General features: G+C 42.4%; 1 protein-coding gene across 4 annotated transcripts in view; it reads left to right on the forward strand.

Moving 5' to 3' along the window:
* Window positions 1–14,981, forward strand: part of MAP2K5 (mitogen-activated protein kinase kinase 5) — a 205,067-nt gene that overhangs the window by 5,983 nt on the left and 184,103 nt on the right. For 3 of the 4 annotated variants that reach the window (XM_075896855.2, XM_075896856.2, XM_075896854.2), the window contains exons 2-3: window positions 4,820–4,868; window positions 13,676–13,743. In XM_075896855.2, the coding sequence (XP_075752970.1) occupies window positions 4,820–4,868; window positions 13,676–13,743 (117 nt within the window). The remainder of the gene's footprint in view (window positions 1–4,819; window positions 4,869–13,675; window positions 13,744–14,981) is intronic. The other variant, XM_075896857.2, reaches the window with a different exon arrangement.

The raw sequence follows: 14,981 nt of genomic DNA on the forward strand, positions 1-14,981 counted from the left end.
TCTTATGTACCTTGCTCTGTTGGGACTATTGTTTGGAACCTCACTTTGAGTTATGTCCTGTGTATATCAGTTTTGCAGACTTTGAAGTTATTGGTACACAGATGTATTTAAAGATTTTTTCACCACTAAGTGGATTACAGTGCACTGATTTTTTTTTTCATTAGCTGCCATCATCCTTGAGTCTGAACACTTTGAAGAATTGGTCTTATTATTCTTTCTCTTACGCTAATGTGAATTCGGTAGAATTACACAGATGTAAAAGCTGGTTTATATGGGAAGAAAATGAAGCCAATCCTATCTAACAGCCATGCAAACCCTTTTAAATGTTCAGTTTTCTGTTTTTACAAATACAAATTGTTTTACAGTCTTCCACAGAACAGTGTTTTGACAGATTTCTTGTTTAGTCTGCCATTATCTGATTTTTTTTCCTCGTCATTGTTAATGATCATAACAAATTGTTAATGATCGTTAACAAATGATCATTTTTTAAATAAAACACTGCTTGTTTATGGTCTGTTCCATATCTACAGATCTTAAATTAATGGATTTTGATTTTTCTGGGGGTTTTCAAAGCATAATGTAACATAAATGTGAAAATACAAAATAGGCTAATAACCTGATAGTGATAGTAAATCATATTCTGGGGAGTTTAGAGCTCGAGTTGGAATTATTTTAGCCATTAGATATGGTCCTTTTTATAGCCCTCAAATCCTTTCCTCACTTATATGCTGTTGGTCTGCAACCACAGCTTGTAATTGTTAAATTGAAATTAAAATGTTATTGGCTTAATTGAAATGTGTCAATGCAGGGTTTTAAATATCTCAATTTTAAAAACCAGTTTTAGTTAAATCATAAGAATCATATTTGCGTTGCACGTCCTTTGCTATTTAAACTGTAGTATATAAAGGTGATTTATTGTATCACATGTAAGATGATAAAACGAGGAATAATTCTGAATCTATAACTTGGTCCAATTAACTCTTTAGTGTTATATTTACTGCTTTTACATTATATTAATTATCCCATTTTAATATTGCATCTCACATTTTATTTCTTAATTTTATTCAAAGGGAAAAAAGAAAAGAGAAATAACAAAAAAAATAATGGGACAGTGATTAAGGAGGGTCCAATAACGTGGAATTCTGTGCAATACAAGATTGATTAAAATTTACTTTCAATAAATAGTTTTATTCATCTATTCCAGAGTAGTTTGTGACATTGCCAGTGAAAAGCTTGCATGACATTAGAAATCATGCAGCAGGAAGGAAAAATCATGCTTGCATTCATGCTATACCCTATATGACATATTGCAAACTATCGTTGGTTGATGATAGCATACAGACTAGATGGCCTGCGTGAATTAACCTTCCATTGAATTTTGAGTAATTTTGGTATAGCAAAGATAAAAACAAGTCTTGACATTTTTGATCTCTACATAAAAGTTATTGACTAGAGAATCTGTTTAATATATTAGGCATAAAAATGCACCATTTAGACAGAAATGTGTAACATACATGGAAATTCTATATTTCTGGGCCTTTTGGTATACAGCCGGTCCCCAAGTTAGGAATTCATCGACTTACGGCCATTCGTATTTACGACCAACCTCCTATACAACCGGAACCCGAGTTATGAACGAAATCCGCACTTACGAACAGCACGGCCGTACGTCAGTGAATGTAATCTGACTTATGAACAGATTGAGTTACGACCTAGTGTTTGGTACGTAACTCGTTTGTAAGTTGGGGACTGGCTGTATACAGTTTGATTCTGTCTTTAGAAGATTCAGGCAAGGGCAAGAAGACTTTTTAAAATAAAACATGCTGACCTGTGTGTAAATGTGTAATACTTACACTTCGGTGATACTTTGGCCTCATTTCCTAACCTCATTGCTTCTCTCTAAGGATAGGACAAGAAGAAAAGGTATTAAATTGCAGCAAGGGAGGTTTAGGTTGGACATTAGGAAAACTTCCTAACTGCCAGGGTGGTTAAGCACCAGAATAAATTGCCCAAGGATGATATGGAACCTTCATCACTGGAGATTTTTAAGAGCAGATTAGACAGATGCCTGTCAGGAATGATCTAGATCAGTGGTCTCGAACCATTTTATGCCCAAGATCACTTTTTTGGATTTAAGGGCAATCCAGAATCTACCCTGCCCCACTCCACTGTCCTGCTCTACTCACTCCATTCTCCCCTCCCCATCACTTGCTCTCCTCCACCCTTACTCTCTTTTGCAGGGCTGCAGCAATGAGTTTGCAGTGTGGGAGGGAGCTCCAGGCTGAGCCTGGGGCAGGGGGCGATGGGTGCAAGGCCTGGGAGAGAGTATACGTGTAGGAGGGAATTCCGGGCTGGGGCAGAGTGTTGGGGTGGAGAAGAGAGTCTGAGGTGCTAGCTCTGGGAGGGGGCTCAGAGGTGGGGCTTGGAGTACAGGGGGGCTAGGGTGCATATGGGGCGCTGGCTCTGGGAGAAGGTTCTGGGTTGGGGCAGAAGGTTGGGATTCAGGAGGGATTTTGGGGTGCTGGCTCTGGGAAGGAACTCAGGGAGAGGGCTTGAGATGCAGATGGGGATATGGGGCACTGACTCTGAAAGGGGATGTGGGTCTGGGGTAGGAGGCTCAGGATTCAGGAGGGGGTTTGGTGTGTTGGCTCTGAGAGGGGCCTGGGATGCGGCCTTGGGTGACACTTACTGCAGGAGGCTTCCGTTTAGCAACTCAGGGTTTGTTTACACTTGCAGCCTATTTCGGAATAGGGCTGCAAATGTAGGCATTCGGAATTGCAAATCAAGCCCGGGATTTAAATATCCCGCGCTTGATTTGCACCTTCCTGGCCGGGCGCCATTATTGAAATTTACAAGCCCAGAATAACTGCCCACGTCTGCATGCGGCAGTGAAACGGGCATTCGAAATAAAGCCGTAGTTCGAACTACCTCTTATTCCTTCTGCAATGAGGTTTAACAGTTCGAAATAGGGCTTTATTTCAAACACCCGTTTCACTGCCACATGTAGACGTGGGCAGTTATTTTGGGCTTGTAAATTTCAAAAAAGGCGCCTGGCCGGGAAGATGCAAATCAAGCACGGGATATTTAAATCTCAGAGTTGATTTACAATTCCGAATGCCTACATTTGTAGCCCTATTCCAAAATAGGCTGCAAGTGTAGACATACCCTCAGTGAGGCTAAGGCAAGCTCCCTTTCTTTCCCGTCCCCACACTGCTCCTGCCAGGAACCAATGTGGCTCTGGGTGGAGGGTGGGGGGGTCACACGACTTTGTGCTGCTCCTCTCTGCGGACACTGCATCCTCACATCTATCTCCTGTTCCCATCCAATGCTGAAAGAGTGGAACATGAGGCAGGAGCAGCCCCCCCCTCCCCCTCCACCACACACACTGGCCACTTTCAGGGGCATCGAGAAGCTGGGGTAGGCAGGCACTCAGGAGCCTGCTTTAGTGGCTGCCCTGCTGCACCACCAGAGATTGTGATCAGCTGGGAGAGCCCCCAGGAGCAACCAGTCGATCCTGATTGACCGGTTAGTGACTGCTAGGCTAGCTATTACTCCAGCCATGACTCCAGGAGACTGGACTAGATGAGCTCTCCGTGTCCCTTCCAGTTTCTTACTGAACAACTGTTGCATTTTATTATTTCAGCCCAACTATGAATCCACTCATGAATTTATGCAGGATTTAAACTTCAATTAAAATAATAATACTAAAAACTTTATCGCTCGTAATGGCTGCAGAGAGGATATTCCAAATGTCATCCACACCTTGGGTATGAATCTGCAGCAGGCATCTCTATTGCATCCCTAGTATTCAAAGCTTTCCTGTGCAGTAGAAGAGTGATGCCAACGAGATTTTAATCTTTGTCCCTGCTGCTATTCGGATCCATAGGTCCTGGAGCTGGGGGTGCTGCTGCACCCCCTGGCTTGAAGTGGGTCTCATCATATACAAGCATTTACGGTTTGGTTCAATGGCTGTCAGTACCCCTCCCTTCCCAATTATAAGAGTTGTTCCAGCAGTCCTGTTCAGATCCATGTGGGCTGCAGAGATAGGCACAAAAGCGACTCATGGGGGAAGAAGGAACATAAAACAAGCTGAGCAAGTTGGATGGTCTACCCCAGCAGCCAAGATGGTCTAGGGTAGAAAGATAGAGTTCCTTCTCAAACAGAGTATGATTTATAAACCTCCATTTAGATGTCTTCCCTTGAAGAGTTCCACATACATTTTTCTTGGGACAAAATAAACTCTTTACATTGCAAGAAAAAGCAAAATGGAATATTTGTTCTGAAGTTATGATCAAGTGATTTAAATACCGTTATGCCCTCTAGGTGGCAAAGGGAGAAGGAAGGGGGAGCAGGTTTGAAACTGCTTTGAGTTGTTTGCTGAAAGTTTGGGGAAGAGGGGTTTAGAGTCTCTTCTCTGTAGGGTACAGTCTACACAACGGCACTATTTCGAGATAACGTCCGTTATCCCGAAATAGCGTTCTGCACATCTTAACGGCAAGCCTGTTATTTCGAAATACATTCGAAATAGCAGCCTTGTTCTGAAATCCCGTAAACCTTGCTGCGCAAGGATTAAGGAGCTTGTCGGAAAAGCGCTCTATTTCTAAATTAGCACTGTTTAGACCGCCTATTTTGAAATTTGGCACTATCTCGGAATAAACTACGTAATTTGTGTAGATCAGATTGCGTGGTTTATTTCAAGCTATGCGCTACTGTGTGGACACACCTTAAAAGAGCAGCAGTTAAGTTTAATGTACTCTGAAAGTGTCTTGAGCGGTTCTAGTTAGAAATATGGCTTATTCTGTCCCGTATCATTATTTAGGACGTCATTGGACAGGTTTTGCCTGATGCAACGACAACAGCATTTGAATGTAAGTACAGCTTATTTAACTTCTGTCTGCAGTGTGTCTAGCTTGGGCTCCTCTGCTCACATTATGTAGTTGTCATTTTTAAATAAATAATGTTTATGTTCATTGTATGTTATGGTTAAATATTTATACATTAATGCAAGTTTAATGATGATGCTCAGCTAAGTAATATTTTATTATTTAATTACATTTTGACTGAGCATATCTCTACAATATAGCTTTAATTACCAACGTGACCTTATCATGCTCTTACTCCTCACTGCAATTTTACAGCTTGAATTAAATGAAAAGTATAAAGTACCTGTAGATCTATGATTGTAATTTGAAAATTTAATTCTAGGTTTAAAAAAACAAAAGAGCTGCAAAGTGCAGCTTTGAAAAAAAATGCCACAAAAAGTAGATTAATCCCAGGCGCACAGGAGTGTCGCCATTGCTGCATTGAAACCGCATCTCAATTAGATCTGGGCCTTTCCTTTTTAATTCAATGGAAACTGACCACATGGAGTATGAACCCTTGGTCTCTACTAGAAAAGGAGCTTTCTGCATACATCATCTGCTGCCACTTGCTGAGGCCGGAGAAGCATAATGATTGCTGGGATCTTATCCTTATTCTCTTGTATGAAGATATGATCTCTTTTCCCACCTGTGAAGATTACATGACAGTCAGATACAGTGCAGGTATTGTGGTGGGGCTACTACCTTGAGATCAGTTGTTTCTTTGGCTCTAGGAAGATCACATCCTGTGGTCAGAAGGTTAGGTTTGACAGTTGTGGCACATGTGTCGAGGGCCACGTGTCTCCCCAATGACAGAGAAAGGTTTGGTTTGGTTTTAAATCGGTTTCTATTGAGATGGGAAGGTTGGAGTCTGTATTTTCCCAGCCCATGGGAGGAGGTAGCAATTTGTTCCCAGTGCAAGGATGCTCGTGAGATGCCAAGTCCTTAGTTTTCCTTCTTTCCTTCCTCTACAACTTAAAGATATCGGCCAACTTTTCTATATTACTCCTTTTTCTTTTCTTCAGTATGTGGATGGAGGAGTGGCCAGGCCGAACCTGAGCAGTGCTATGATCCCGTGCTCCAGGGGACAACACCTGTATCAGAGAGCTAGGCTCAGCCCCGCAGGATTAGCATTGCCATTACAGAATGAATGCAGGACAAGCTTGTTCCACAACATCCCCCCCAGAACCTCCCACCTCCTGGGGACAGGATCTGCCACTCCTAACCCAAGAGCCTTAGTTTCAGTAGGGGTGAGGGAATAAATAAGGAAAGCTAAGTGAGGGGGCCTTTGCCCTAATGAGGAGGCTGAGACATGGGCGCTCAAGAGGGCAGGGGGACTATTTTAGGGATTCTGTTCTGTGGTTGCTTTTAATTCCTAAAACCTTTTAATACCATGTAAAAATGCATAATAAAAGGGTGATTCTCAATGAACTGGATTTATACCTGGCTTTTTTTTTTTACAGGGTCATTTGAGGTATTTTATTAATATAAATGTCGTAAGAAGTAAAAACATTTTTCATGGACACAATGTAATAAGAAATTCTCAAAAATAAAATGAAAAATTGCAAAAAATAAAAAGTTCCCAGGGCTCTATAATTAAGCCAATATCCTGCTGAAATTGAAGTCTGGTGGAGTCTTTCATTTGCTCCATTGATGCTGACTTGGGACTGATGCTGACTTGCTTATTTTCTTTCTTTCTTTTTGTAATTCTGCACCCTCCTTTTTTCCTTTTTGCATCGTCTGGCATTGTTCTCAAGAAGAATAAGCTGTGCAGAGCAGTCAACTTCTCTGCCTTAGGCAATTAGACCAGTAATAAGAGTGATTGGCTTCCCACTGCTCCCTTCTAATACTATATTTATGGGTGCCAAGCATTCTGTGCTAGAGGAAAGGCTTCACCAATTTTCTGTAAGAGGTCTGCTCTGGTAGAGATGGGGTTACAAAAAGAGCCATGGGGTGTTACATCTGGTTTGTGAATCTGCATACTGTGATGCTGGAAGAGAGACAGTTTATATAACAGAAGATAGGCTGCAAAGTACGTGGTTGGGTTGTGTTGGAGGGATAAACCTGGGCATAGAAAATTAAAGGAAATCATAGTTTTGTGAGTCGTTGAGTTTCTTCCTTGCTTATTAATCTATATTTTTTCAAAACAAAAACAAAAAAATCCCGCGGATAAGAACTGTGTTTGTCAATGTCATTTCCCCCAGAGCCTGGAACATGTATCCTGCCCTGTTGTAAAAGCTAGGACTTGCTCTAGGGCGGGGTGGCCACCCAGTTAGACACAAAGAGCCAAAAGAGCTGTGGATAGTAGTGCAAAGAGCCACACGTCCCTCCCCCAGAGCCAGGCACCTCCAGGTCCCTCCCATTCTAACCCAATGCCTGGGTCTCACCAGAGCTGCCACTGACACAGCCGCACACTCCTCCCTCCAGGCACTGGGGCGCGTGCGCAAAGCAGGCACACGGCTCCGAATGAGCCGCAACCCTGAGAGCCGCAAACCTGAGATCTGTAACCCTGAGAGCCGCGTTTCTGTGAGCAAAGAGCCGCACGTGGCTCAAGAGCCACCGGGTGGTCACCTGCTCTAGGGACTGGGGTTGAGGTGAAGGTGAGGCTTTCTGTTTCTGGTTAACCTGTGGGGGCTGCAGCCGCTTCAGTCCCACAGGGCTTGCCATAGGTTGTTCCAGCCCACCCTCCTCCCGCTGTGTTTAACTGGTTAATCAATTAAATGGGATTTTACATCCCTAATAGGGACCTGAGCAAGGCTCCAGACCAGGGCCAGACCTAGCCGCCAGAACTAGCCCCCGGGAGTCTCAGCCTGACTCCCTGCCTGCCCCGCCCCTGCACGCTGTTCAGAGCAGCTCTCTGAATGCCGCGGGCCCAGAAGGGAGGAGGTGCTTCGTGCACTGCCCCTGCAGCCCACCACAACCACCGGCCAATGGGAACTGCCTCTTTGCAGAACAGGCAGCGTCCGAAGTATCCCTCCCCCTCTGGGCTCGCGGCATTCAGAGCTGCGCATGGATCCCCGCAGCCGGTGAAGGCACGTGGAAGGCAGGGTTCCCTGGCTGAGGAACCTGCTGGGCTGCTGGCCGGGAACTGCTCAGATAAGCGCTTCCCAGCCAAAGCCTGCCTCTGGCACCCCAATCCCTCCCTCCCCCTACCGTCTGCCCCCGCCTGCTCCCCTACTCCTTCCCAATCCCCTCCCCCCATCATAACCCAGATCCCTGCACACTCTCCTGCCCCAAGTCACAATCCCATCTCAGACCCTGCACCCTTTCCCCCACTGTCATAATCCTCTCCTGCACCTATACCCCCTCCTGGACGCTGCACCCTTTTCTGCAACCCAGCCTCCTGCTCCAGGTCACAGTCTCCTCCTTCCCACAAACTGCATCCCACCCACACCCCTGTACACCAGTCCCTTACCTCAAGCTCCCTTCGGCACCCAATCTCCACCACAGACCGCGCACCTCTTTCACAAATATCATTGAAGAGTACAGCCCTTGACTACTTACCAAATTCTTTTGAGTAGCCTCCCATCAAAAATTATTGCCCACCCCTGCTCCATGCTGCTCCATTTCTTTTGTGATTTGATTTTTGTTACCTATTTCCCACATCACGGATTAGCCTTGTTGAACTTCATACCCCAGTAAGAGTCCCTGCAATCAGAGCAGTAGCCCATATTAATGTTACCACGTGTACGACTTCCCTGGAAATACTTACTTCATTGTGTCTTCTACCATCTGCTGCTGTGCTTTCAGTTCATGTCTCTAGTCTGTCATTTACATCTGCACAAAACTATTTCCCCTGCCATTTAACTGGCATCTAAAATATGTATGTGGATGCTGGATTTCCTGGTTCCTCTATCCATATGAAATGCCTAGGTTTTACTGGGCTAAATGTCATTTTCACCTGCTTGGTTGCTTTCTAAGTCACAGATAACAGCGAGCGAGTATAGTCTTCTCTACTATTTGTTTAGTTATTGTTCCCTACAGTGTGTCATCTCTTGCAGCTACTAGCTAGGGCTTCACTTCTTCTACCATTGGACCTTTATGTGGATTTCACCATTGTATTCCACGTTGCTACAAATAAAATGACTAACAACATATGGCCGGTTATGATCCTTTTATCCAAACTCTGCCATTTTGTGTATTTGTGACACACTGCAGATTTTGTGAAGATTGCTCCATAATATTTGTTTACCATCTGCTGCACTCTATTTGGTATCTTGCTAGGATTTTTTCCTCCATTTTAAGTGACATTAGCAAAATTCAGCCAGTACATAGGCTTTTTGGTTCTACTTTTGCTTCCCTAATGTGCTGGAAAATCATATTGTTGTGCTCTAGGCAAGTAGACAAGGTTGGAATTCTTCTCTTTGAATCAGTGCATCGTCAATAGCTAGTTTTGGGGCTATACCCAGTTATATTTTTTGGTAGGATAGCAAAAGAATCTCTGCACTTAACAAGAAAAATGTATTCTGATTAAACATATTAGCCTTATTGTTTTAGACTTGTCATCTCTTAGTACCATCTGTCGCTTATCATTGTGTTTGTATTTTTCCTGTACTCTTCATGCAACCAAAAGGAGTTTTCACAGATCTGAGTACAATACTCTGGAGCTGTTTTCATATCATTTGAATTGTTTTGATACATTATGATCCTGGAGATCCGAAGGTGTTTTTCTTATGGGCTTTAAAAAACAACGGAAGTGGGTTTTACTCACGAAAACTCATGAGATTGATTTTATATATATAAAATCAAAGCTAGGGATGTTTATTTTAGATTAATTGGCTAACCGAATAGTCGATGCAGTTTGCGGCGTCGATCAGGGGGCCTCTGCCTTTGGAATGTAGCAACAGCCCCGGCGCTACGCTTCAGAGGTGAAAATGCTGTGGGGAGCACGGGACCCATGGGGGACTACATTACTTGAGTCCTCTGCTGGCTCTGAGCTCCTTGCGGCATTTCAAAGTGGCAGCATTACATGGAGCCTGGGTCAGCAGAGGAGTCCCCAGCTGACCCTGGGCTCCACGCGGCACTACCTCTTTGAAACACCCCCCTACTTCTCCCCTCCCCACCCCCACTTGCTACCTCTTTCTGATAGAGGCAGCGGGGGCGGGGGAAAAGGGGAAGAGCGACTGGTTGACTACTGTGTCGACTAGCTGATGAGCAGTTGTTTATTGGATAATCGATGAGACGTTCACATCCCTAATATCTATAGCTGTATGTAATTTGTTAGTCTCTAAGATGCTACAGGACTACTCATTGTTTTAAAGTTACAGACTAACATGGCAACACCTGGGAGACTTTTCAGTGCGCTGTGTGAATTCATCAGTAACACTGGGGTGTTTCTAGCTTTAGTGGGGTTTTCCCCTTCGAGTCTGACTTGTTTATCAACTCTGGTCTTTCTCTTTTAAATGTGCTTTTTCCTCTTCTCTTTTTACTTCTGATCCCCTCTCTATTTACAGCACTTTCCTTGTGGTCAGTACTCTATAGCTTTCTTCAGTGTTTCTAATTCTCTTGCTCGAACAGTTTTGTTTTCAGCCAAATTGTAGTTTTACAAACCTTTCTTCCCTTTTCTGTCTCTTGTATGCTTTCAGGTAAAGAAACCTTCAGTTTCAAGTCATTAACTCTTCCAAATCTTTTCATGGTTCTTGACGTCCTACAGGTTGGTAGTTTTAGAAAGCATTTTTAGTAACTTGGCAATTTACCAGTTAAATTTCCAAGGCTACATCTACACTGCAGTGCTATTTTGAAATACCACTAGTATCCTAAAATAGCTATTTCCGCGTCTTTTGAGCGCACCAATTATTTTGAAATATAATGGGCTCGCTATTCCGACGCCCCTGTAAAACTCATTCCATGAGAAGTAAGGGACGTTTCAGAATAGCGATTTATTTTGAAATAAATGCTGTGTAGACAGCGCCAAATTGTGAAATAAGCTACGCAAAATTGCATAGCTTATTTTGAGCTATGGATGCCATGTAGATGCACCTCAAGTGACCTCAAGACTATTGCAGAAAGTAACTGTGCCATCCGCTTCTCCGCTCCAAGCCCTTTCCAGCGTCTTGTGATTCTACTCTGGTCAATTTATAAACTTTAGCTCTCCAAGTATTTTCAGTTACACACTTCTACACCGTTATTCCTTCCCCTCTGAGCTTTTTACTCTTTTTTGTTATTGCTATGGCGTTTTCTGCTATAGATTTTCAAAAAGGAATGAACACATTCCTTTGCCCAACTAATTTACACCTGTTGCTGCACTAATGTGTGTAATTATGAGTAGAGGTTAATTTGAATCCAGGGAAATAGTCACATATTCTGTGTGAGGTTCTGGGCAAAGGCTGTGATTTTTTTTTTAAGGGGCTAAGTGAGGTGCTATCACCCATTAGCTTTCAATGAGATTTGAGTGCCTAGGTCTCTTTGACAATCCCAGCCCAAATGCACATGTCTTTGATTCACCCACAGCTTACAAATATACATGCATTAGAAGACTTACCTGGTGTTGCCCAGTTATCAGGTGGATTTGTATGTACTCAGCAGAGCTAAGGGATGTACTATTTATATTGCTGTACTATTTATATTGCGAATTAAGCCTGTACTGGCTGAAATAAATATGAACAGGGGAATCACACCCCTGAGTCATACTGTAGGCATAATAAAAGGAAAATCTAGTTTCCAAATCTGGGGAAACATAAATGAAGGAATATTGTGTCCTACTTGTACAAACTTCAGAAAGAAGAATGCTAAATTGTGACAGGCAAAAATGGGAAATCAATCCAATGAAAAAGTAAGTCAGTAAAAATTATATTTTGCTACAGATTGAGAGGGGGTTCTGATCTGTTTATTTGGTGACGTGTTCATCTCCCATCACAACGGTGTCTGAGTACTGCACAGTGAATGGAGATCAGAATCCTGCTTATGCCTTTGGAAAATTTATTCCAATGATAGATTTAAAATACATATATTTTAAAATTCCTTACTCTACATAAGCCTTTCTGAATCTTCTTGTTCTTTCCTCTGCCTCCAATACATAGCAGCATCTTCCCTTATGTCACAAGGTATTCAGTGCTGTGTGTATGGACATCTGCACCTTAGCTCTTATTGCATTGTACTATTTGGGAACCGCACGCTCTTTACTCCCACAGTTGCATTGTGCATAAATCCTCCTAGATGAACATGTATGCAAATTAAGTTTGGCACTCTAATTGTTGTGTGTTATTAACGATCATTCGCTGGTATAGTTGTTGTTGTTGGTTTTTAAGGCCACACTACTGTTGTTAGTAGGGTTGCCAGATGGTTCCCCAAAAAATACTGGACACGGGGTATTTTGGTCAAGCGCAAAAAAAAAAAAAAGCGTGCAGGATAATAAGTACTGCCACTCATCGCACCCCTTCTGACAGGTGATTGCACAGCAGTCTGGTGGGGGCGGGGGAGTCCCAGCCACTCCCCCTGCCAGGCTTCTGCGCAGTCACAGGCTCCTAGCGCTAATCGTGGTCCCACCTTCCAGCCGTTTCCCCTGCCCACGCCAGGTTTCCATCCTGTGCGCAGCCAGAAAAATCAGAGAATACCGGACATTGCACGTGTCCAGTATTCTCTGGGTTTTTTTACTGGACAAAGAGCGCAAATACCGGACTGTCCGGTAGAATACCCGACACCTGGCAACCCTAGGTTAGGCATGGTAGGCTATGTCTAGAGATATTCCGAAAAAACGTATTCCGAAAGAGCATCCACACTACCAAAGTGCATCGAAAAAGCAATCTGCTTTTTCGACAGAGCGTCCATTCAGTATGGATGCTATCTCGTGTGTAAGCTGTGATTACTATGGGTGGAATGGCCACCAAAGCACCTGTGCTGCTTTTTTCTTTCCTCTTCTTTTGAAAGAACTCCCTCTTCCCTGTTCACACACACCTTTTTCCGAAAGAGCTCTTTTGGAAAAAAGCTTCTTCCTCGTAGAAAGAGGTTTACCAGTGTTGGGGAAACCCCTCAGTTCTTTCCATTTTTTTTTCAAAAGAACGTAATTGCAGTGTGTACGTAATTGAAGTTTTTTCGGGAAAACCGCCATTTTTCCGGGAAAAACTCTGTAGTGTAGACATACCCGTAGAAACCTGAGTTTCCTGATAGACAGGTATCAGGAGGAAGAAGCATGACAGAGGGCAGATGAGCATGAGGAGAAAATTGCACGTAAGGACAGAAGGTTTTAGAATAAGGATGTACTGTAGTAGTAAAAAAACAGTTCAAGTTTTTGATATTATGGTTTTTTTTCTTTCAACAAAACCAAATAAACTTAATTCCATATTGGGAGATGTAGACTCATTAAGAAACTAGTCAATTTTCACTTTGAGTTTACACTGTCACCAGAATGACTTAGTGGATTTGCATAACAAGTAATATACAGCGTGTAGACTGGAATTCCACAGGGAGATTCTGATAGCATCGTAAATTGTGAGAGCAAAGTTCCGAGTGCTTTGTTCTTGTCCTCTCTCTTAAAATGTAATCATAGCTTCTGTTTATGTGCATTTGGGATTGCTCTGGTACGTGTGGTAGAGAATGATCTTCTGTTCTTATTTTGTGCTCTTGGCTCTCAAGTCCTTCAGCTGCTTGGTCTTGATTTAGTCAGCTGTTTCTTCCACATCATATGTATAGGCCTTGGACAATGAAGATATCAACAGTCATTTCAAGATTCTGGGTTTCTTGTATACTTGGCTTGCATGTTCTGTTAATTTTCATTCATTTATAGAAGTTCCTTTGGTCAGGTACAGTAACCAGTATAATTGATTTATTAAAATCTGTAAATGACTTTTCACTTAACGAATGTCATACTTTTTTATCAGATGAAGATGAGGACGGTGATCGGATTACTGTTAGAAGTGATGAAGAAATGAAAGCTATGCTATCCTATGTAGGTATATTGTAACAAGTGGGGAATGTTGTCCATGCTTTTCAGTTTTCCCATGGTTTTGTTCATTATCTGCTTGTGTCAAAGTGTTAAAAACAAACTGCAACGATCATAATATATTCCTGTATAATGTGGAGGTGGTGGTTTTTTGTTTTTGTTTTGTTTTTTTGAAAATCACATGGAGTGGTGGGCATGCTTGACAGTTTTTAAAAGAGTTGTACACTTACTGATCATATGATGAACATTAAGAATAATGCATCTTAATGACTTTTGCATTAGGTATAGTGCAGGCTAAATGGACTATCAATTTCTTGTATTTTTTATGCAGTACTTAAAGTAACGGCTCATTAAAAATAAACCCCTGGGCTCTAAAATTTTTTCAAAATCTTCTTTCATCTGGAGACTATTTCACCCCTCCTCAAAGAAGAGTTACACTGTAGCTGCAGGCTCAATGTGCACAGAAGATTTAAATATGTATTTCTGTTTCTTATATGTACAGAAAACCCTAAAAACAGTAACTTATAGAATCTCAATTATTTCTAACTCATTTTTAGCTACATTTATCTTTCACGTAAATTTAGGTGAAAATTTCTATGTAACACTTGCTTTCAAATGAAATGCATCAACAGAAAATAACTAATACTTCTTTGGATCTTTTCTTTTAAGTGCTAACATCCACTTGTTTATTGTTTATTTCTTAATTTTGTTGCAAAATTAACTACTGTACAGCCATTCAAGTACAAGACATAAGGGCGGCCAGACTGGGTCAGACCAAAGGTCCATCCAGCCCAGTATTTTGTCTGCCCACAGTGGCCAATGCCAGGTGCCCCAGAGGGAATGAACAGAACAGGTGATCATCAGGTGATCCACCCCCTGTTGCCTGTTCCCAACTGCTGACAGCAAACGCTAGGGACACCATTCCTGTCCATCCTAGATAATAGTCATTGATGGACCTTTTTTTTGAGCCCTCTTGAAGTCCTGATTTTCACAACATCCTCTGGCAAGGCGTTCCACAAGTTGTCTGCATTGTGTGAACAAATATTCCTTTTGTTTCTTTTAAACTTGCTACCTGTGAATTTCATTTGACGTGACCCCTAGTCCTTGTGTTATGGGAACAAGTAAATAACTTTTCCTTGTTTACTTTCTCCACGAGTCATGATTTTATAGACTTCTATCATATTCCTCTTAGTCATCTCTTTTGCTAGATGAAAAGTCCCAGTCTTATTAATCACTCCTCATAT

This window comes from Pelodiscus sinensis, chromosome 14, assembly GCF_052426305.1.
Source record: "Pelodiscus sinensis isolate ZL-2025 chromosome 14, ASM5242630v1, whole genome shotgun sequence".
NCBI classification, from domain to species: domain Eukaryota; kingdom Metazoa; phylum Chordata; order Testudines; family Trionychidae; genus Pelodiscus; species Pelodiscus sinensis.